We start from the raw sequence: 23,489 nt of genomic DNA, 5'->3' as shown, positions 1-23,489 counted from the left end.
CCAGGAGCCAGAGTCTGGGGATGGGAGAGGGCTTCCCCAGGCCCCTCAGCTGGACACAGGCAAAAGTGTGTGTGTGTGTGTCCCACTAGGTGGTGCAAGAAGCAAGGGGAGAGGGCCTGGTGTGGGCTGACTTGGGCCAGGGCCGTGGGAGACACTTTAAGAAACCTGCACAGCTGCTGGATTCAAGTCAAGGCTCTGTCACGCACAGCTGTGCAAGCTCTCACACCCTTTTCACCAAAGGGCATTAAACAGCGGGGCCGGTGCAATGGCTTATCACACTAATCCTCTGCCTGTGTCACCGGCATCCCAAATGAGCACTGTGGATCTAATCCCGGTTGTTCCAATCCCCATCCAGCTCCCTGCTTGTGGCCTGGGAAAGCAGTCGAGGATGGCCCAAAGCCTTGGGACCCTGCACCCGCGTGGGAGACCTGGAAGAAGCTCCTACCTTCAGATCAGCCCAGCTCCAGCCATTGCGGCCATGAGGGGAGTGAACCAGTGGATGGAAGATTTCTTTGATTCCCTCCTCTCTGTAAATCTGCCTTTCACATAAAAATTTTTAAAAATGACTAAGTATAAACTTGTTCATGATAATCATCTGTAATGAAAGAAAATTACATTCTTTTGTGGGCAAAGGAGGAAGAGGATTCGATTTTTCTTCATTGAGGCGCAAGACCAGGTCCCCATCAGTTGCAGGCGGTCGTGGTTGGAAACCCCCCTAGTTGGGAGCTGCTACAGAGAGAGGTGGAAGGTGGGCTTGGCTGCAGCTTGTGACTGCAACTCCACGTGGGCACAGGGGCCCAGGCACTTGGAGTCATCCTCCACCGCCTCCCAGGAGCATGAGCAGGGAGCTGGATCAGAAGTGGAACAGCTGGGACTCAAATGGGAAGCAGACGTGGCCCGCTCATGGGGCCATCAACTTTGCCATGCAGGTGCTTCCAATAGGCCCTGTTATCTTGACCCCTAAACTGGGTGGTACGTGGGTTAGGCCTAGGGCCGGGCTGGAGGCCCCATCACCACATCAGTTTATTTCTACTGATCAACCTCCTGTCCGCGCCCCAGCCCCTTCCCAGCCTCATTCTGGGTCCCCAAGACTACGAGGAGGGGGCGGACCCAGCAACTCCTACCAGAGCGAGTTCCGAGCTTGGAGCGCCAAGAGGAGCCAGAGAAACCTGACTCCGGAAGTATCCGTGGCTCCGGCGGCAGCGTCTCTGGTTGCTAGGGCGCTGCCCCGGAAGGACAAGCCGGCTCCCGGCGGGCCGGTGTGCCCGGCAGCCTGCTGTCTCGGTCCGTGCGAATGTCCGGCGGGACCGGGGCGCGGGGCGCGGGCGGCCGAGGCCGCGCTCCTCCTCCACGCGCAGCCCGCGGGAGAGCCCGCTGCGGTCGGGGCGCCGCGGGTGTGGCCGGGGCCGAGCGCGCACGCGCGAGCGAGGGTGGGCGCGCTGGGGTCTGGGCGGCCGCGACCGTGAAGTGGGGGACCCCGCGGCCCGCGGGACGTCTGCCCGCTCGGACGACGTGCTGCTGTCGTGGAGCCGACCTTGTGTTCCTTGGTCCTCCCGGACTCGCTTTGTTCTCCGGAGGACCGGGGGTGGAGGGAGGTGGCCGGCCACCCCGCGAGCCCGTCAGTCGGTCAGCCAGGCGCATTCTTCGCTCCGGACACGGTCAGTGAGTGGGGCTGGTCAAGGATGGGGCGCAGCCCTCGCCGGAGGCGAGTAAGGGTGGAGGGGTCATACACTGTCCCTGCCACCCTGTAGGGGTGCAGAGGTGGGCAGCGGTCACCTGGCGTTCGCCCTTAGATGCCTCTTGTTCCCCATCTTCAGCCCAGGCGTGCTGGGAAAGCCAGCTGTCGGCCCCTGGTCCAGCTGTGACTGCTCTGAGACGGGGAGGAGAACAGAGTCCCTTTGTGTCCCCTGGTGCTTTTCCCTGCTCGCTGTGTCTGCAAGCACCCGGGTGGGGTTGTTAGGCCTGCTGCCCGCCTGGAGGTCTTCCCACACCAGGGTGAACCAACTCAGCTCCCCGCTGGGCATTGTGGGGAAAGACAGAGAGAGAATGAACTGGCTCACATGTGGTGGCTCATTGTCCGGGGCAGGAATGCAGTCCAGGAACCCAGTCCCCCGAGCCATCACCACTGCCTGCTCTGTGGGGTGTACACTAGCAGACAGCTGGGGTCGAGGGCCAGAGCGAGGACTGTCCCGGTGTGCTAGGCAGCTTCTTCCACACCCCTGTAACTCTTGGAGGACCTGGTGCCCTGTGCCTCGTCCCCACCAAGGGTACCTGCAGCCCTGCTGGCCCCGGGAACCTGGGCTCTCGTCACCGGGGCTCCAAGGAAGCTTAGCTGTACTGCTGCTGTGCCGGGACTTTCTGCATTGGCAGGGCTGTGGCCACCGCACACACCCTGCATTGGCAGGGCTGTGGCCACCGCACACACCCTGGCCCTTCCTGCAGGCATGTGGCCTCCACATGGATTCGGGGCCTTTCTGGAGAGTGCTAGCCTGACTCTCTGTCCAGCTGTAGATGACCGCCTCACCTGTGCTTCCACGTGGGCTCTGCCCTGCCCTCCATCACACCCCCAGGAATGCAGCAGACTCACGATGGCTCCCAGACCCTCTTGGGCTGACAGGCCTAGGCTGCTCAGGGCTCTGCTCGCTGGAAACCCCCCAGGAAGGCATTCTGGAGGCTTCTTTGCCCTCAGGATCCCTCGGCTAGCCTGGGCACTCTTGGCTTGGGGCGGTGTGGTTGCATTCTCTTCCTCCAAGGCCACCTGGCCACCATGTCCTGTATCTTCACGTGCTGATGTCCACCTGTGTGTCTGGGGTTCAGCTTTCCCACTGATGAGAGGTCACCTGTCTCAGGCCCACCCAGGCAGCCTGGGCTAAACCTGGTATCCATGCAAAGACTTCACTTCCAAGTGAAGGCCAGGGCTTCAGTACAAATAAATCTTTTTTAAAAAAAATCATTTATTTTTATTGGAAAGATAAATTTACAGAGAGAAGGAGAGTGAGAGAGAAAGATCTTCCATCTGCTGGTTCACTCCCCAAGTGGTTGTAACAGCTGATCAGGAGCTTCTTCTGGGTCTGCCTTGTGGGTGCAGGATCCCAAGGTTTTGAGCCGTCCCCTACTGCTTTCTCAGGCCACAGGCAGGGAACTGGATGGGAAGTGGAGCAGCTGGGATACAAACCAGTGCCCGTATGGGATCCAGACGCATGCAAGGCGAGGATTAGCTAGGAGCTTCATCTGCTTGTCCTGCTTAGGTGACAGGGAGTATTGAGCCCTCACCTAGGTCTCAAAGGTTTATCTTGTTTTGGAAAAAAAAAAACAGGATGTGCCCTGAGACACTATCTGGTCCCCCCTGTGTGGCGCTGGAGGCCAAGGGGCGGTGTCGTTGGGGGCACAGGAAGTGGCAGCAGCTGGGGCCATGAAACCAGGGGACGGGGCGTTCAATGGCATCTCAAAGGTGCGGTCCGACACAGGCTGCCAGGTGTACCCTCTGCACGCACACCAGCGCAGTGGGATGCCGTGCGTGTCCGTAGACTTGCTGGGGTGTTTCTCATCTGTGCTTTGATCTGACCCTGTTTTAGGTGAGGACTAGAGAGGCGGCGGGCGGACTGAAGAGAACCCGGGCATCGGTGGCTCCGGGCATCCCTATGGTAGGTGTGGCCCTGGGCTGCTCTGTCAGTGACTGTCCATGCGGTGGAGGGGGTACCAGGGCTGGGAGGAAGCCTGTGATCTGACCAGGAGAGGCTCCATCGGCTGCAGGTGTCGTGACGTGAGCATCCTTGGTCCCACACCCAGAAGCACACGTGGAAGCGAGGCGGCCATCTCTTCTGCCCAGGTGGTCACTGTGGCTTCCCATCACCCTCAGGTGGGAGGCCACGCAGTCCAGGGGCAGCCCTGTCAGGGTGGCCTGGTCCTTCGGTCCCACTCTGGGTGGAGTTGGGGGCAGAGCAAGAGCAGGCTTCAGCCGGGACTGCCGGCTCTCCCCGCGAGGCACGCGGTGCAGGTGGGGTGTGGGCAGCGGGGAGTTGCTCCCCGTTTGGGCTCATTTTCTGCCTCGTGCTTCTGCCTTTGTTTTCCTGTGGTGGCTGTTGATGTGTATGTGGCATGAGCAGTCAGTTGGAGCCAGGCGTTTATACAGCTCCACGTGGGCTTTGTTGTTTTTTTAATGATTTATTTATTTGAAAGGCAGAGTTAAGAGAGAGGGAGAGAGAGGGAGAGAGATCGTCCGTCTGCAAGTTCCCTCCCTACATGGTTGAAATGGCCAGTGTTCGGGAGCCAGAAGTTCAGGTGTCAGCCACCTCCCTGGCCTCCTGCCAGCTGGGTACGAAATATAGAATTATGGGTGCTGGATTTCAGGGTGCTGTTTGGAGAAAGAGATACATTTCCACTGTCAAGTGACTGGGCTGTGGCTTATCCAGAAAGACAGGGAGGGGTGAGGGTCTCAGGCAGGGACCTGTATGTGCCAAGGCCCTGAGGTGGGAGAGAGAGTGGACAAGTCCAGTGCGGCAAGAACACACAGAGCAAAGGGGACAGGTGCACCTGGAGGGGCAGGTGGGGGCAGGTGGCCGCGTGTCCTGAGCACATGGGGAGCCCTGAGGTTGTGAGAGGCCAGTCCTTCCGTGGCCTGGCAGTAGGGCCAGTGCAGGGTGGCACGAGAGAGGGGAGGTGGGCAGTGCAGAGTGGGTCAGCTGTACCTGGCATGTCAACATGGGGTCCCTTCCCACCCTCCTCTGCATAGTTGTGCTGGCCGGCCTCCACCTGCTGCCTGTATCCTCCTGCCCCACCCCGGGCTTTTCAGCATTGTCATGGCTGACATCTGGGCTGGGGAGCTTGTGCTGGGAGTCGTCTGCATTGTCGGGGGCCAAGTGACACCCCCATCCTCTCCCCTCATGATGCTGGGAGCAGCCCCTCTGCTATGACACAGGTGGTCCCCTAGGGGGCCAGGGGCTCTTGGTGGCAGCTGCGGCTGTGTGCGTTCAGGAGCCGGAGCTGGTGTTGCTTGGTGTTGGAGGGAGGAGAGCCGGGGCTGAGGCTTCATGGAAGGCCTCACATTGCCGTCTCTTCCAGGAGAATGGCGGGCAAAGTGAAGTGGGTCACCGACATTGAGAAGTCTGTGCTCATCAACAACTTCGAGAAGCGAGGATGGGTGCAGGTGACCGAGAACGAGGACTGGAACTTTTACTGGTGAGTCAGGAGCCAGTTTCCGGGCAGGGTTAATTCCACCCACTGCTGCGGGAGCAGCTTGGAAGGGACGGGGTCCCTGCTGTCATGTTCTCTCCTCTTTCCCCATGACCCTGCCCAGGCACGTGGGGAATGTGTGGTGGTGAAGGCATGGATGAGTGTGTCCCGGGGCTGTCACCAAGAGGCCACTGCTCCACCAGGAGGCCACGCTCCCAGTGCTGCAGCGTGGACATGAGCGGATGACCTTGCCGAGGCTGGCGAGGGCTGAGCCCCGGCCTGCTAGCCCATGTCCAGCATGTCGGGGACTCGGTGGGCTTGCTCACCCTGTGCCTCCCCCAGCCCTGCCACTGCTGCCACAAGAGAGAGGTCATCGGCCACTCCCCTCGCTGTCCACTTCCTTCCCCACCCACCCAGTTCATCAGGCTGCCTGGTTTCCCTGCTCATCTACAGGTGTCTCTTTGAACTTTCTCTGGCCTCTGACACATGCGCCCATTGGCACACACACACTCCCTCCTGACACACCTCTGCACACACACGCTGTTGCACACACACTCCCTCCTGACACACCTCTGCACACACACGCTGTTGCACACACACTCCCTCCTGACACACCTCTGCACACACACGCTGTTGCACACACACTCCCTCCTGACACACCTCTGCGCACACACGCTGTTGCACACACATATTCTCCTGACACACCTCTGCACACACACACTGTTGCACACACGTACTCCCTCTTGACACACCTCTGCGCACACACGCTGTTGCACACACATACCCTCCTGACACACCTCTGCACACACACGCTGTTGCACATGCCTGCAGGCATGCACACACACCCTTCTGACACACTCACACTCTGTCCTCACGCACACCTGCAGACACACACACATTCTCTTCACACACATCCCCTCATGACACACATGCTCTCTCACACATACACCCTCCTGACACACACACCTGTGCACACACATGGACTCTGCCCTCACACACACAACCTCCTGACACACATTCACTCTCACACACACATGGCCACTGGTGCACACACACGCACAACACTCCTGACACACTCACACACACCCTCCTGACATATACACCTGTGCACACACCCTCCTGACACACATGCACTCTCACACACACCTGCAGGCACACACACACCCTCCTGACACACATACCTGTCCTCATACACTATCTTCATACACACCCTCCTGACACACTGACTCACAGTTGCAGACACACACACACCCTCCTGACACACTGACTCACACAGTTGGAGACACACACACACATACACACACCCTCCTGACACACACACACACTCTCACACTTGTCTCTCCCTGAACCCCGGCATGTCCTTTACAGACACGGTGCTTGCAGGGGTTAGGAGCATGATGGAGGCCAGAACCCTCCCCTCAGTGAGTCTGTCAGCTCTTAGAGCAGAGCCTGGCGTGCCACAGTGCCAGCAAGGCGGGGCCCACCCTGGCCTTTGCCCCAGGGCACCTGCCGCGCTCTGGGAAGCCAGCTCTGCTTCTCTCAGGCTCCTGGACTGCCTGATCTGGTGCCACAGAGGCACCGTGTGCTGGGCTTCTTCGTGTCCCTCCTTGTCCCTCCGCACATGACCAAAACCCCTTTGAGAGTGAGGGTCTTGCTGGCCACATTGCAGGGTCCTCAGAGCCTGGCCGGGCTCCGAGTGGACCACACCCACCCCTAGCTTCTGTCTGCAGGAGTCAGGGCAGGTGGAACTGGCTTTGTACCTAATGTCAGAGATTGTCACCTGTGCTATCTTGTTAGTTTTAAAGGTTTATTTCTTTATTTACTTGAAAACAGAGTGACAGAAAGTTTCTGTCCTCTGGTTCACTTTCCGAATGCTCACAGCAGGTGTAGCTGGGGCAGGCTGCAACCAGGAGCCAGGAGCTTCATCTGTTTGTCCTGCCTGGGTGGCAGGGAGTTGGGCACCGGAGGCATCTTTTATCTCCCTGGGTGCATTAACCAGGAACGAGGTCAGAGGTGGAGTATCTAGGACCCAAATCAGCACTGCGCTATGGGGCATGGATGTCCCACGTGGCAGCTTAACTTGCTGTATCACAAAGCCCCATCTTTTAAAAAAAAGTGTTTATATTTTCCATTTTATTTGAAAGAAAGAGAAATCCCCCATCACTGGTTCAGCCCCCAGATGCCTGTGACAGGCTGGCTGGGCCAGGCTGAAGGCAGGAGCCTGGAACTTGGCCAGGCTCTCACACATGCGTGGCAGGGACCCAAAAACTTGAGCTGTCACCTGCCACCTCCCAGGCTGTGCATCTGCAGGCTCTGACATGGGTGCAGCCGTCCCAGCGGCCTGCGCGGAGTGCCCCTTTCTGCCTGCCCTCTCAGCGTCTCGGCTCTCTCCAGGCGCGTGAAGTACACATGGGGAGTGTTGGTGACAGAATTTTGGTGTCTGGCTGGTTTTCTGATGTCTCCATGGAGGAGGAAATAATTGAACCTGAGGTTTGCCTCACAGAGGCCAAAGCCAGAGGAAGCAGGGTTGCGACCCACAGCTGCAGGGTCATGGCTCGGTGGGTGCTCAGCAGGCAGTCAGAGCTGGGGTGGGAGTCATGTGCGTCCCTTGCTCATGCCATGCAAGTGGCCTGCTCAAGCCCTTCTCCCCAAGGGGGACCCGGAGCGTAAATGTAGCTCAGCAGTGAAAATGCACCTGCTGTTCAGCGGCATCCAGTCCCTGGCCTAAGCAGCAGGTGTATGTGAGGTCTGAAAAAAATCAGCAAGATCAAAAACGCTGGGAGAAATACAGAATGTTAAACAGCATGGCCAAGGCAAAGGGCCTCCGTGGGTGGATTGTGGCACGGCCGCTGGAATAGCAATGACGGCTTACAGAGCAGGTTAGGAAACCATGCATGTTTGTCTGGGGTCTGAAAGACACACAAAAATGTGTTTGTGTTGCCATGGCAAGTACCCAAGTTCAGTTTCCATGGCTGAGGGAGGGGGACAGGAGGAGGGAGGGGAGATATGGAAACAGTGATGGCACAAGGGGTGCACAGCAGAGCTGCCTCCCCCAGCATGCATGCAGCCAGGACCCCCAACATCCTGCTTGGCACCTGCCACTCACGATGTGGTCTGGGCTGGGCTCCCCGTGCTGTGCCTGGCAGCTGTGGTCACCTGGGACTCAGCTGCTCACTCCATGATGCCCTCAGCTGGGTTAGCCCGGGTTCTCTGCCGTGACTGGCAAGGGATTCAGGAGGGATGGAGGCCACTGCCCAGGCGTTAGCATGCTGCTGTCACCTCTGTCTCACACTTTTTGGTTAAAGCAAGCATCACATGGACCCAGATCTAGGGGTAGGGGACATGGACTTCAGGTGGGGTGGAGTCACCCGCAGTTACACGGGCTGTGGGGAAAAGGGGCTTGGGGGCAGTCGCCTTGTACAGTAGCAAAGTGTTGGTGCTGGTACTGTGGAGAGGTGACCAGCTCAGGTCAGTGTGGTGGCCCAGCAAGTTAAGCCACAGCCTATGACAGCAGGGCCCAAGCACATGGTCCCCACAACCACTACCCACAATGGGATACCTACCCCTGACCTAAGCGTGAATTCTGGGGCCGCATTCAGACTAGCGAGCAGGGGTGGCCACCCTGATCCAGGCCGCAGTGGCCACACAGGGGCCCTGCAGGCGCAGGTACTGGATATGCCACTACAACTGTCTTGGGCACTCATGCCAGCCACAGGCGGCCTCGGTCAGGGACACATGGAGCAGCAGTGTGCTTGGACAAGCCCCACCCTCACTGTGAGCCGCAGGTGCAAGCAACCTGGTTATATGACTGCTAGCCTGAGATGCTCCCATACGGTGAGCCAAAAGGGAACTGTGGGTACCACAGGCCCCTCTTTAAGTTGGTGCTATTGTGAGGAGGGGAGCAGGGAGCCAGGGGGAGAGGCCCTGGCTAGTTGTCTGTCCTGTGACCCCAAGTCCCTTGGGGCTACTGGCTCTTCCATCCCTGTGAGCTTGATGGGGCCACATTGTGGCAGGGAGATGGTGGCTTTCAATTTTGTTGTCCCGTCTGCCTGGTGGAGTTCTCCATAAACATGCCTTGCTGACTCAGGGCCCCTGACCTTCCAAAATGTGGGTGCAAATGTTGTGTTAATGAGAGCAAGAGAGACAGAACCATCCATTGACTCACCCCTAAAGTCTCTGCCACAATGAGGGCCGAAGCGGGTCAAAGCCAACTCATTCTAGGGTTCCCACGTGGGCGGCAGGGACCCACGGATTTGAGCTGTCCCCTGCTGTCTCCCAGGATGCATAGTAGCAGGACACCAAGCATGAGGAGTGAAGCCAGGACTCCAAGCTGGGCTCTGTGGTGTGGGATGTGGGTTTCCTGGTCAAGCAGCGTCACTGCCAGGCCAAACACCTGCCCCTTGGCTTAGTCTCAGGCACGCTTGCAGGGCCTTTTTCCTGCCAAGAGCCATTTGGGTGCTTGCAACATTATTTATGTGCCATGCAGAATCATCAACTTAAAAATCAGGCTGCTTTAGGTTGATTGAATTTTGAGTCCTGCCTTTGGTGGCCTTGGCAGGCCAGACCATGAACTGCATGGGCCGGACATGGCCTGCTGGCCGGGCATTGGAAGGGTTGTGTGAGTCCTGGAGCTGCACGCAGTGACTCCTACCTTGCTGACAGAGTCCTGAGGCCAGGCAGGCCACTGTGACGTGAGATGAAACAAGTGGAAGCTCTGGCCAAGCTCACCTCTGGAGCGTCGCTGCCCAAGAGAGCTCCCGACCCTCCGGTCGGCTGCATGGATGGGCCCCTGCGAAGGGCAGAACCCTGACCCCCCCGCCGAGGTCCCGCCTGTCCCCACTGTTAGTGTTGGCTAGCAGTGATCCAATTTCCATGTGAGAGGGCCAGCGTTGTGGAGTGTGACACCCTCAGCCCACATGTGCACCGGTTCCAGGCCCAGCCGGTGCCTTTCCAGCCCAGCTCCCTGCTGATGCACCTGGAAAAGCAGCAGAAGGTGGCCCACGCACTTGGGCCCCTGCACCCGTATGGGAGACCTGGGTGGAGGCCTAGGCTCCTGGCTTCACCCTGGCCCAGCCCCAGCCATTTGGGGAGTAAACCAGGAAGGTCTCTGTGTCTGATCTCTGCATTTTACTTTCTCTGTTACATGACCTTTCACACAAATAAGGGAATCTTAAACCTTTCTAATGTGAGTCTGGGAGGGGATAGCCATCTAGGTTACCACTCATAAATGTCACCACCTGTCAGTGAGTGGTGCAGCCACCTATTGGGGTCACCCATCGGTGTCACCACCTGTCAGTGAGTGGTGCAGCCATCTATTGGGGTCACCTGTCAGTGTCACCACCTGTCAGTGAGTGGTGCAGCCGTCAGTCGGGGCCATCACCCGTCACTGTTCTCACTCACGTGTGGGAGACCTGTTAAGGGCACAGCACATCTCGGGCTACTCCTACCTGGGACAGCTGCACTGTCTGCTGACGCTCAGGCAACACCAACCGTGGGCTGACATGGGTGGGAAGGGCGCTCCGTGCAGAGATGGCTGCTGAGCCCCGCCCCTGCTCGGCCCCTCCCTTGCAGGATGAGCGTGCAGACCATCCGGAATGTGTTCAGCGTGGAGACCGGCTACCGGCTCGCGGACGATCAGATCGTCAACCACTTCCCCAACCACTACGAGCTGACGCGGAAGGACCTGATGGTGAAGAACATCAAGCGGTACAGGAAGGAGCTGGAGAAGGAAGGGAGTCCCCTGGCCGAGAAGGACGACAACGGGAAGTACCTGTACCTGGGTGCGTACCTTCCCCCGACTGGGGCTCAAGTTCAACATCTGGGTCTCTGTCTAGGACATGCCTGGGCCAGAGGAGCCCTCAGGAAAGGCCACGTACTCCTCGACCCCGGGGTGCCATGATGCTAGCCACACCTTGGGGTGACAGCTTGGGCTCGATTGATGGTGTGGGGTCCCTGGGCAGAGATGCTAAGCAGTGACTCCAGACTAACCCGGTCCTGTCTAAGGAGCTTGACAGCTTTGACGCTGTGGCTGTGGGGTTGGGCGGCAGAGATGAGGGACATGTACTGTGCAGAGGCCTGTGTGTGTGCTCTGAGCTCTGTGTGTGTGCTCTGAGCTCTGTGTGCGCTGAGCTCTGTGTGTGTGCTCTGAGCTCTGTGTGCGCTGAGCTGTGTGTGTGTGCTGAGCTGTGTGTGTGTGCTGAGCTCTGTGTGTGTGTGCTCTGAGCTCTCTGTGTATGTGCTGAGCTGTGTGTGTGTGCGCTGAGCTCTGTGTGTGTGTGCTCTGAGCTCTGTGTGTATGTGCTGAGCTGTGTGTGTGTGCGCTGAGCTCTGTGTGTGTGTGCTCTGAGCTCTGTGTGTGTGCGCTGAGCTGTGTGTGTGTGCTCTGAGCTCTGTGTGTATGTGCTGAGCTCTGTGTGTGTGCGCTGAGCTGTGTGTGTGTGCTCTGAGCTCTGTGTGTGTGTGCTCTGAGCTCTGTGTGTGTGTGCTCTGAGCTCTGTGTGTATGTGCTGAGCTCTGTGTGTGTACGCTGAGCTCTGTGTGTATGCTCTGAGCTCTGTGTGTGTGTGCTCTGAGCTCTGTGTGTGTGCTCTGAGCTCTGTGTGTGTACGCTGAGCTCTGTGTGTGTGCTCTGAGCTGTGTGTGTGTGCGCGCTGAGCTGTGTGTGTGTGTGCTGAGCTCTGTGTGTGTGCTCTAAGCTCTGTGTGTGTACGCTGAGCTCTGTGTGTGTGCGCTGAGCTGTGTGTGTGTGCGCTGAGCTCTGTGTGTGTGTGCTGAGCTGTGTGTGTGTGCTGAGCTGTGTGTGTGTGCTGAGCTGTGTGTGTGTGCTCTGAGCTCTGTGTGTGTGTGCTCTGAGCTCTGTGTGTGTGCTCTGAGCTCTGTGTGTGCGCTGAGCTCTGTGTGTGTGCTCTGAGCTGTGTGTGTGTGCGCTGAGCTGTGTGTGTGTGCTGAGCTCTGTGTGTGCTCTGAGCTCTGTGTGTGTGCGCTGAGCTGTGTGTGTGTGCTCTGAGCTCTGTGTGTGTGCGCTGAGCTCTGTGTGTGTGCTCTGAGCTCTGTGTGTATGTGCTGAGCTCTGTGTGTATGTGCTGAGCTGTGTGTGTGCTCTGAGCTCTGTGTGTGTGTGCTGAGCTGTGTGTGTGTGCTCTGAGCTCTGTGTGTATGTGCTGAGCTGTGTGTGTGCTCTGAGCTCTGTGTGTGTGTGCTGAGCTGTGTGTGTGTGCTCTGAGCTCTGTGTGTGTGCGCTGAGCTGTGTGTGTGTGCTCTGAGCTCTGTGTGTGTGCTGAGCTGTGTGTCTGTGTGATCTCTGTGTGTGTGTGTGTGTTATGTTAGTCCTCTGTATGTCTGTGGGTGCGTCACTGGCTGGGCCTAGGTGGCACAGTGGTGGCAGTGGTTTTAGGCTCCGGGCCGCTGTCAGGCTGGCCGCTGAGTTCGCGGGGCATCTGTGTCCTCAGACTTCGTGCCGGTCACCTACATGCTGCCTGCAGACTACAACCTGTTCGTGGAAGAGTTCCGGAAGAGCCCATCCAGCACGTGGATCATGAAGCCGTGTGGCAAGGCTCAGGGCAAGGGCATCTTCCTCATCAACAAGCTCTCCCAGATCAAGAAGTGGTCCCGTGACAGCAAGACATCTTCGTGAGTTCACTCCTCGCGCTGCGTGCCAGGTCCTGGGTACAGGCTCCTGCCCGTCCTCAGCTCATGGGCTCATGCTGCGTGGCCCTTGCAGACCCTCCCTGCCATCTGCTGCAGGTGGCGTGGCACAGGTCACAGGCAGGGTCCTGCAGGTTGCTCTGTCTGTCACGGTGGTTCCTTGGCAGTGAGGTACGCACTGAGGACCAAGGCTCCTGCATTGAACGTGGCCCGGTATTTACGGCTGGCTGTGTTTGGTTGTCGGCTCTTCACCTGAGTGGACGGGGGGCAGTAACAGCTCTGCCGCACGGGGGTGAGGTGGGAATGGAACCAGCTAACTGATGTGTGGTACCCGGAGGAGTGCCAGATGGGAACCCCCAGGCCCGTGGAATTGTAGGTCAGCTCACAACAGCCAGAGGCTAAGTGCATTTGAGATGTCCTCAGCTGCTGCAGATCACCTCATGGGGGCAGGTGACACCATGGAGGTCCCAGGGCAGGGAAGACACCTGTCACCATGTCAAAAGCTTCAGCTCTGACTCACTGTACTGCTGAATGATGGGTGGGGAGCACAGTGTGCTGATGGGTTCCTCTCCTGACAGACGTCCTGGTTGCGTCCACATTCTGGCTCTTGGGGGTCATGCTGCTGTCCACGTGTGGGATTTTGCATGGACACCAAGGAGTGTGATGAGACCGGGGCTCTTATTTTGGTGGGGACCTCACAGTTGTCTCCCCGAGTGGCTCCAGCACCAGCAGCAGGGTGGAACCCCGTGCCCCAGTGTCCTGGTTTTGAGGCGCCTGGCAGGTGCACAGGGTTTCTCATCGTTGCTTTAATCCAGGCATCCCTGGGACCATCTGGGGGGCAAGTCCCTCCGGCTGCCTGCCTGCTGCTTGTGGCCCTTGCTTGTGTCTCGTGGCCTTTGCTTGTGTCTCTCGGGGATTGTACGCTCTGTCCTCTGACCGTGACCACCTCTGACACATCCTAGGTTCGTGTCACAGTCCTCCAAGGAAGCCTACGTCATCTCCCTGTACATCAACAACCCACTGCTGATTGGCGGCAGGAAGTTTGACCTGCGCTTGTACGTCCTGGTGTCCACATACCGCCCGCTGCGCTGCTACATGTAAGCACTGCGGCATCCAGCCCGTGGCACCACAGTGCCTGGGCGGGCCTGGCCTTGTGGTGCTGGGCAGGATAAGAACGGCTAACCTGGCGCTAATGTGAGGCTCAGAAATAAGACTTTTTGTTGTTGTTGCTAAGATTTACTTATTTATTTGAAACACAGTTACAAAAAGGTGTGGGGGAAGGGAGAGACAGTGAGAGATTGTCCATGTGCAGGTGTACTCCACAAATGGCCGCAGTAGCCAGGGTTGGGCCAAGATGAAGCCAGGAGCTCCATCTGGGTCTCCCATGTGGGAAGCAGGGTCCCATGCACCTGGGCCATCCTTGGTGGCTTCCCCAGGTGCATTAGTAGGGAGCTGGATCCAAAGTGGAGCAGCTGGGACTTGAACCAGGTCCCACCTAGGATGCCAGCATTGTGGGTGACTTTACCCACTGTACCCCAGCAAGCAGATCTTTTACGCTCTTGAGACAGGAAGCCCCTCTCAGAAGAGGGCGCTGCGGGGTCTCCACCCTTTGGTTCATCTGAGAGTTTGCCTGCCTTGGTTTCCTGCCTAGGTACAAGCTGGGTTTCTGCCGCTTCTGCACCGTCAGGTATACCCCGAGCACCAGCGAGCTGGACAACATGTTTGTGCACCTCACCAACGTGGCCATTCAGAAGCACGGGGTGAGTGTGTCTCTTCAGCAGGGGGTCACGTGCGCTTGGTGGGCACCTTCTATCTCAGGTGGCAGAAGACGGGAGTCCTGGGATGAAATCCCAGGTGAGCGAGGCCTGACCGCAGGCCCTGGCACTGCCCAGGAGGGAGGCTCTGGGCAGCAGGTGTGGCTGACCCCAGGCACCTGAGTTGGGTTTCAGGCTGGGGTGGGAGCAGGGGACACTTGGAGAGAGAAGGCTCAGATTTGAATCCACGCATCCAGTTCTGTGACCTCAGGCAAGCCAACTCCTTCGTGAAGCTATTCCCTGAGTGTAGGCGGCGAGGACAGTATCAGTGACGCTGCCTGGTTTTGTTGGGGCCGAGTTGTGATAAAGCTGTGAAGGATTGAAAACAGCCCAGGTGGAAGATCTGGGACCCACTGCACATCCCGACCCAGGGGCAGTGACCAGGGGGCCTGCGTCATTTCCCATGTCAGCGGCATCCCAGGGGAGTCTGTGCCGCATAGCCCTCGCCCAGTGAAGGATCAAAACCCACCACGCGAAGCGTGTTTTCTGCCGTCGAGAAATCAAGACAATCCTTAAGTTGAACTGCTGTACGTCAGACACCATCTGTGTGCATCACAGGGTTGTAGAAGGCTGCTGGGAAGAACTCCCTTCTGAAGATAGTCCGGTTTCACTTGCTTGAAAGGCAGAGGCTTTACTGAGAGATTTTACTGAAGCACTCCCCAAATGCCTGTAGGGCTGGGCTGGGCCTCTGCCAGGATCCCAGCATCCCATCCAGGTCTCCCATGTGGGTGCCAGACACGCACATAATTGGACCATCAGCCAACGCCTTCGCTCACACATTAGCTGGAGGAGAGCTGTGGGAGACCTGGAAAGCAGGGGGCTGGCATGGCGCCGTGCCCAGCCTGAGGTCTGCCCCTCTGCCACCCACAGGAGGACTACAACCACATCCACGGGGGCAAGTGGACTGTGAGCAACCTGCGGCTGTACCTGGAGAGCACTCGCGGCAGGGAGGTGACCAACAAACTGTTCGACGAGATCCACTGGATCATTGTGCAGTCCCTGAAGGCCGTGGCGGTGAGTGGCCGCCGGGTCAGGATCGGGAGCCTAGGGGTGATAATGGCTGTCGGCCAGGAGACACGACGGGGCTACTGGTTTGTCTATGTGTCTGTCAGGGACCAGGTGCTGTTGGCAGTCAGCTTCCTGCCAGGGGTCCCCAGACTGCATGGGGCTCCTCTCGGCCTCTTTGCTTTACCGTGCAAACTCAGAAAGCCCCGGGGCCTAGCCGTCTGCTGCAGAGGTCTCTTGAGGCCTCCCTCCTGGTACCTGGTGGTGGGACTTGGCTGGGGACAAGTGCAGAGTCCTGGGCTCAGTGTGATGGCAAGTGAGGCCCCGCCACACCCCGAAGATAACTGTGTCCCAATTGTCCTGGGTACGTTGTTGGTGACCTGGGACCCTGAGGCCAGTGTGGGCTGTCTGTGCACCATGGCCTGCAGAGGGCAGCCGAGTGCCAGGGAGGAAGTTAGTGTGGGTGGTTGTGTGGCTCCAAGGCCTGAGTGACCCAGCCAGTCCTGCCCATGTATGCCCAGCTCCATCTCCCCTGGGAGAAGCGTGCACCTGCTCCGGAGGCACCTTCTGGACCTCAGCTTCCCCAGCTGACACGCCATTGCATCTCTAGGCCTCCGGGCATCTCCAGAGCAGCTAGTTTGCTTCTGCAGTTGGTAGTCACTTAGAAGGGGTCAGCCTTGCTGACACCGTGTCCACAGGGCATGAGGGCCAAGGTAGACCAGGAAGCTGCAGGAATGGATGGCCAGGGCCTGCTGTGGGGGATGAGGTGGGCTGTCAGGCCCAGAACCTAGATGAAATGGGATGCCCAGGTGGGGAAAGAGGAGCAGGGCCTGTGTTCACAGAGCCGTGGAGACAGCTGTGTCGGGGGAGTGACAGATGGCTTAGCACAGGCTTCCTGGGCCAGAGGTCTGGGCTCTGGCTGTGGTCAGAACACCAGGCCTTCCAGCCCCTGATGCCCCGGTGCCCGCTGTCCTGTGTGGGGAGTAAGAAGGTGCGCCCAGCTCAGATGACAGCCGTTACCTGGGCAGGCCAGCACCAATGCGCCCATGGTCTCACTCCTGTGCCTCCTGCAAAAGTCTGGGAGGGTTTGCATGTAGGCCCAGTGAGGGCCCAGGACTCTGCATAGCAGGCCAGCAGCTGCTGTTTCCCAAGGTCTCTGGGGAGCAGCAGCCCCAGGTGCCCCTGGGTGACATGATAGGGAAAATCACCGTTTTGGGTCACAGGGAGTGGAGGTCCCTGGTCTCGCACCTTGGTCCCCAGCAGCTGGCGACCGGAGTATGTCCAGGATGAGGCTGGACGGGCCTTGGCCCACCACCGTCCCCAGGTGTCCACTCAGGGCAGCCTCACATGGTGCCCCAAGGAGTGGGAGGGCGGACACCAGTGACTGCACCGTGAGCCTCCTCGAGCTGGGGGCGCCCGGCCCGGCTCTGTGCCCTGTGGGAGGGCCTGGGGCGGAGGGGCGGAGGGGCGGGAGCCCTGGGCACCGGAAGTGACCTGCTGCTCGCTCTCCCCAGCCGGTGATGAACAACGACAAGCACTGCTTCGAGTGCTACGGCTACGACATCATCATCGACGACAGGCTCAAGCCCTGGCTCATCGAGGTGACGCCCAGACTCCTGCCCCCACAGCCCGGCAGCGCCCCGCCCCGTGCCCCTCGGGCCAGGACAGACCGCCCATGCCTGACTAGCCACCTGGTGCTGGTGGGCCCAACCCGCGTGGAGGGGCTGTGTCCGTTCTCACATGGCCTGGCAGGTGCTCGCTGCGGGCGGCCTGAACTGAGCCCTGTGGCCGCCAGCGTTCCCTTTGCCCCCCAAGGAGTGAGTGAAGAAGTGCGGTTTGTTCTTTTTCCCTCTCAGGTGAACGCATCCCCGTCTCTCACCTCCAGCACGGCCAACGACCGCATCCTCAAGTACAACCTGATCAACGACACCCTCAACATCGCCGTCCCCAACGGCGAGATCCCGGACTGCAAGTGGAACAAGTCCCCCCCGAGGGAAGTCCTGGGCAACTATGAGATTCTGTAAGTGGGCAGGGCTGTGGGAGGGCCTCCCACCGGGCCTGTGTGGGCAGAAGGAAGGGTGGACGCGACACTGGACACTTACTTCCCCTGGTCAGCATTAGAAGCACTCCCCACGTGGCAGACCTGTGTCAGCCACGGCAGTGGGGACAGGGAGCTGATATCACTCCAGCTGCCCCGCTCCACTCCATGCAGCGCTGTGTGACAGATGCTGGTGGATTCCCCACGCTGTGCACACCTCTGTGCGGTCACCTGCTGAGCAGGGTGAACCAAGAGGGAGCAAAGGCTCGGCAGATGGCGCTCATGGCCTGTCCCTGCAGCTGAGCGGGTGGTGGGCATGCTGGCATTGTGGGTCACGTGTAGGCACACACTGCCAGTCCCTGCAGCTGAGTGGGTGGTGGACATGCTGGCCCCGTGGATCATGTGTGGGCACACACCATTTGTCCCTGCAGCTGTGCGTGGTGGACATGCTGGCCCCATAGGTTATGTGTGGGCACACGCCATTTGTCCCTGCAGCTGAGTGGGTGGTGGACATGCTGGTCCTGTGGATCATGTGTGGGCACACGCCGTTTGTTCCAGCAGCTGAGCGGGTGGTGGACATGCTGGCCCTGTGGATCATGTGTGGGCACACGCCGTTTGTTCCAGCAGCTGAGCAGGTGGTGGACATGCTGGCATTGTGGGTCACATGTAGGCACATACTGCCTGTCCCTGCAGCTGAGTGCATGGCGGACATGGTGACCCCATTTTATAGATGTGGGAACAGAGACAGGACAGAGAAGTGTGGGTAGCAATAGAGAGGGGAGCCCTGCCTACTAGAGGGCATAGTGGGCTCAGCAGGATTCCTGGTGCCAAGGACCACGACATGGCTACCACAGGGACTGCCCCGGAGTGTGCCGCAGGGCCTCGGAAGCTGAGATGATCACAGAATGGGGGTGTGATGAACTCCCCAGGCTCCTTGTGACCCCTGCATCCACAGCTGCCTTGTCCTCACATGCAGTCTTCAGGGAATTGCACTCAGGTCTATGGAGGGTGTCCTGGCTTGGTCATCATCACAGGTACCACGGGGGCAGGGGACAAGGAAGCCAGACAGCAGGGGTACGGAGGTTTCTGTAGACCACAAGGCTCAGGCGTGTCAGCAGCCCATTTAGCCCGGGGGCTGAGTTGGCAAGGGTGGGGGTGATCAGAGGGGGGAGTGCTGGCTGCAGGAGGGTAGACGGCGGGCACTGGACTCTGGGGACGGGGAGAGTTGATGGGAAGTAAACGGGTGAGCAGGAGAGGGCCATGGCGCCCTGGGACTGGGGGCTCATGTGGGGAGGAGGCCAGGAAATTGGATTCTCATCTGTGTGATCTCTGGGAGTCACTGGCAGCTGTGACACTTGCATCTCCCAGGATTGGGAGGCAGTGACCTGGAGGAGTAGCAGAGCGGGGGTGGGCAGGTTGAGCTGTGCTGCCCTGAAGCAGCCATGAGGCCCAGGGTTGGCTGGGAGAGAACCTCCCGTGAGGGCCTCAGGATGTGGCCAGTGGAGGGCATGGGGCTTGCTGATGACACCCTTGGGGTTGGGCTCAGACAGGCTGGCCAGGACAGTGGGGCTGGGCAGCTTGGCAGGGGAAGGGTGCTGGGAGTGAGCTGTGGTCAGGTCTCCTGGGATTGGTCTTAAGCGTGAGTGGTCAGGGACTGTGGGTGGGGAGGGGATGGTCTCACCCTTTCCTGTGGGCCCGCTGGGTTGCTCTGCAGCCCGCCTGGGCAGGGGACGGTTACTGGGGTTACCGGAGGCTCCATTTCTGCATAGACACAGGGGTTTAGAGCCTCTACTTTGTGGTGGTAAGAATAAGGTGGCCCCTCTGCCACCAATGGGAGCTCCTGTGCATCCTGGGCTCAGAGCCCACATGCCCTGCAAGTGGGCCCTGAAGCAGGGTGAGACCTAGTGGCTGGTTGACCCTGGGCCAGGTACGCTGTGTCTCACCCCAGGGTTCCCAGAGGCCTTCGAGAGGTCTGGCAGGGTGAGCTCACATGCCACAGGTCACATTGGCCCCAGCCCTGGGAGCAGGCGCCCTGTCTGTGTCCCTGGATCTGGGAGCAGGCGCCCTGGCTGTGGTCCCGGCCCTGGGAGCAGACGTCATGGGTGTGGCCCTGGCCCTGGGAGCAGGCGCCCTGTCTGTGGTCCCGGTCCTGGGAGCAGGTGCCCCGGGTCCTGGGAGCAGACGTCATGGGTGTGGCCCTGGCCCTGGGAGCAGGCGCCCTGGCTGTGGTCCCGGCCCTGGGAGCAGGCGCCCTGGCTGTGGCCCTGGCCCTGGGAGCGGGCGCCCTGGCTGTGGCCCTGGCCCTGGGAGCGGGCGCCCTGTCTGTGGCCCTGGCCCTGGGAGCGGGCGCCCTGTCTGTGGCCCTGGCCCTGGGAGCGGGCGCCCTGGCTGTGGCCCTGGCCCTGGGAGCGGGCGCCCTGGCTGTGGCCCTGGCCTGGTGGCAGTTTACAGCTCACCTCCAGGGCCTGTTGTGCTGTTGCCAGCTACACCATCACAGTCTATACCCCAGCAGCAACCAGATTCTGCCCGTCTGGCCCACAGGCAAGGCCTGTAAGGTAGGCAAACCCCTAGAACCGCGGGCTGGGCTCTGCCTGATTCATTTGCCTGTTAGCTGAGGAAGCAGCTGGATGGGCCTGGAATAGTTGGCCTGTGTCTGCTGCTGCCACATGCCCTGTTTTGTTCCATGTCCTAAAAGCTGCACAGACAGCACAAAAGCCTGGTCACAAGGCCTACCCCGTGGGGTCCTTTGTACCATTCGCTCAGCAGATTCTCCCCCAGCCCGAGAGAGGTGCTGGGGAATCACAAGTGGAAGACATTCTCCCTTAGAAGGTTCTAGTGCACCCCACGTTCAACCACCAGGCTCTGGTTCTGGAAATGCACTCGCCCCCTCTTCCCTGAGCTGCAGAGTTCAGCTCCTGTTTAGGAGCCCACAGTTGAGTAGTCACAGGTGCCTGCGTATGGCTGAGTATCCTCAGGAGGGCACTGGGCAGCCGGGAGCAGGGCTGCATCCCCTCTCAGCTCTGCAAGGCATCAGGCTGCCAACTGGGAGTCCCAGGTTTAGTCCCGCCTCTGCCACCCAGTCCTGAGTCAGCAGGGCAGTGACGTCCCTTCCCTAAGCCCAGTCACTGGGACCTGACCTACCACCGCCCCGGGGACACCCTGAGAGAGGGCCACTGCCACAGCAGGAGAAGCCAGGGCCTCATTCAGGCGTCCCAGCCCAGGGGGTCGGGAGTCCGGGGTCCGATCCAGCTCTCCCAGATGCAGCGTTCCGGGCTGGGCTTCCTGTACCACCTGGCTCATTCAGAAGTAGCAGTGAGAATGCCACCCTACTGGCAAAGCAGCCAGAAAAGACAAAAGGCAGGCGCCCCAGTGGACTGCTTGCCCATTCTGGACCTCTCAGCGGGCATCTCACCCCGCATGCTTTCTGCAATGGGATTGTCGCCCTGGCCTGTGGGTGCGTAGGGTTCCAGACACGACCTCATACCCCAGGCTGACTCAGTGGCATCTCATTTGTGTCGTCAGGGTCATTACCACATTCCTATTGAGCTGTCAACTGCAGGGGGCGGGGCCCATGCGCAGTAACCCAGTGGCCCCGGGTTCTGTGGCCACCTGCTGGGCTGGTGGGCAGGCCAAAGTTGCTTCCCTGGCTGAGGTCAGTGGCCAGGGGTGGGAGGCCTGGGGCTGCCACTCTGCTCAGTGCAGGGATCACAAAGACATTCCTGTTTGCAGGTATGATGAGGAGCTGGCCCAGGGCGACGGGACTGAGCGTGAGCTGAGAGCCCGCCCTGGTCAGGCGCTGGGGCCCAAGGGGAGCCGGTCACGAGACTCCGGGAGGACCGTCCTCACCACCTGGAAGTGACTGGGAGGACCACCCACCCTAGCCTCCTTGGTGCTCGCCTCTGCCAGAGCCCCGCTGCGGTGCAGCTACTGTTCCCCGCCCTGCAGCTCTCCTGCCTTCCCCTGGCTCGCGGTGAATAAAAGTGCCCCTTTGGAAGGTGCTGTGTCTGTTCCCTGCAGCATCGCCAGCCTGCCCACAGGGCCGTGTGACCCTGGTCTCCTGGCAGGAAGTAGCCGCCCATGTAGGCTCTAGTTTGTTGTGACGTCTTCACGTTGGTAAAGCTTTTGCACAAGCGCAGATGGCCACTGTGGCCGGCAGTGTCCTATCGGAGTGCTGGCTCGAGTCCTGGATGGTCTGGGCTTCAGACCCAGCTTCCCACGCATGCACTGGGGAAGCAGCAAAGATGGATCGAGTCCTAGGGTCCCTGCTGCCCATGAGGGAGACCTGCATGGACTTCCTGGCTCCTGGCCTTGGCCTGCTCCAGCCCTAGCTGTTATGGGAAATGAGGAGTGAACCAACAGATGGAAGCTATTTCTCCCTTCTCTGTCCTGCCACCTGTCAAATAGTCCTAAGAAAAAAAACGTTCTGGCTAGTTCTGCTGCCGCTGTGTGTTTAATCAGGCTGCTGTTTGGGTTTGTCAATCCTCTGACTTGATTTTGAGGAAAACAATGTTTGACCTGCGCCAAGGCCGCTGCCTGGTGCCCTCAGGAAAGGCGCTCATGCCGCTGGCCCGTCTAGGGTCCGTCCGAAGGTGTGACGGGCAGGCCCACCCTTGGCCGCTGTGTTGGAGTCAATGCCGTCAGCAGCCATTGGCGAGGACAGCCCCAATGAGAGCACTCACTGAGCCCCTCTGCTGCCCACAGGTGCCATGCGTCACAGGGCCCGAGCAGCTGCATGCCCTTGGGGCGTGCCTCGCACAAACTCCTTCCAGCTTTGGGTGAAGCAGTCTCAGATGTGTGTGCACGGCGCCCGTCACACCTGTGTGTGTGTGTGTGTGCACAGACTTTTTGTTATAAAAATGGAGGAGCAGAGAAGTCTTCCATCCGCTGGCTGCGACAGCTGGGCCTGAGCCAGGCTGAAACCAGGCTCTTATGAAGTCAGGAGCTTCTTCTGAGTCTCCCATGTGGGTACAGGGTCCCAAGGGCTTGAGGCCTGCTCTGCTGCTTTCCCAGGCCATAAGCAGGGAGCTGGATGGGAAGTGGAGCAGTGCCCAGATGGGATGCTGTCCCCTGCAAACCTATCAATAAGGTTTCACTGTGACCCTTGAGGAGTAGGTCCTTTAGATGAGTATGGCCTGCTTGCCTAGGTCACTCCGCTTTGTCTTGCCCCGGGGGCACCGACCCGCCCCTTCATCCCCAGTTCTCTGGTGTTACTGCTGCCTCAGTAGAGCTCACACCCCTGTCTCAGAGTCAGGATACCGGGCCCTGTGGAAGCAGGCAGCTGGGAAATGCCAGTGGCCGGTTGCCAGGTGAGTCTACAATGTGGGTCCACGTCAGATGCCGACAGCCACGTCATGATGTCACGTCCAAGGCAGGTGCTTTCTCCAAGCACATCCAGAACACACTTCCCTGCAGGAAGTGTGCTGTGTCCTAGGCAGGCCTGGGAAGCCACACCCCCATCACTCAGCCCAGGCTTTCCCAGGAGGCTCACGTATAGCCGTGCAGGGTGACCATCCTGCAGCTCCTGACAGCTGCCGTCCTGTTCTCCCTCTCTGTGGTGGGGTTGGCCTGAGTCTCAGGGGGCTGGGTTGCACCACCTGGTCTTCCACGTGGTTTTGGATGGGCTGCACTTTCTCAGCCTGAGCTCAGCACCTGTTCCGTGGCACTGGGGCCCGAGTGGGGAATGCACTCCCCTCCCATCACAGTCCCCAGAGTGGCCTCACCTTAGTGCCTACCCCATCACATCCAGCTGGGCAGAAGGCCTTTGCTGACAGTGGCCCTTTTGCCCGTGGACACTGTGGCTCCTCAGTGCCTTCCCC

At 59.5% G+C, this 23,489-nt stretch overlaps 1 protein-coding gene across 1 annotated transcript; it reads left to right on the top strand.

Annotated features, from left to right (window-relative positions):
* The first annotated feature begins 1,511 nt into the window (after nt 1-1,511).
* On the top strand, nt 1,512-21,926 carry TTLL1 (tubulin tyrosine ligase like 1). Its single transcript, XM_040991434.1, has 11 exons — nt 1,512-1,658; nt 3,576-3,644; nt 5,062-5,178; nt 10,744-10,952; nt 12,621-12,801; nt 13,779-13,913; nt 14,468-14,576; nt 15,501-15,644; nt 17,150-17,236; nt 17,492-17,655; nt 21,403-21,926. Exons 3-11 carry the CDS (start codon nt 5,066-5,068, stop codon nt 21,530-21,532), a joined length of 1,272 nt encoding a protein of 423 aa, XP_040847368.1. The 5' UTR covers nt 1,512-1,658; nt 3,576-3,644; nt 5,062-5,065; the 3' UTR covers nt 21,533-21,926.
* Nucleotides 21,927-23,489: the final 1,563 nt, after the last annotated feature.

Source organism: Ochotona curzoniae, unplaced genomic scaffold (assembly GCF_017591425.1).
Source record: "Ochotona curzoniae isolate NIBS_2020 unplaced genomic scaffold, NIBS_Ocur_1.0 contig_1014, whole genome shotgun sequence".
In the NCBI taxonomy this organism is placed as follows: domain Eukaryota; kingdom Metazoa; phylum Chordata; class Mammalia; order Lagomorpha; family Ochotonidae; genus Ochotona; species Ochotona curzoniae.
Note: the sequence above shows the minus strand (reverse complement) of the source record. Positions and strands in the feature narration are given on the sequence as shown.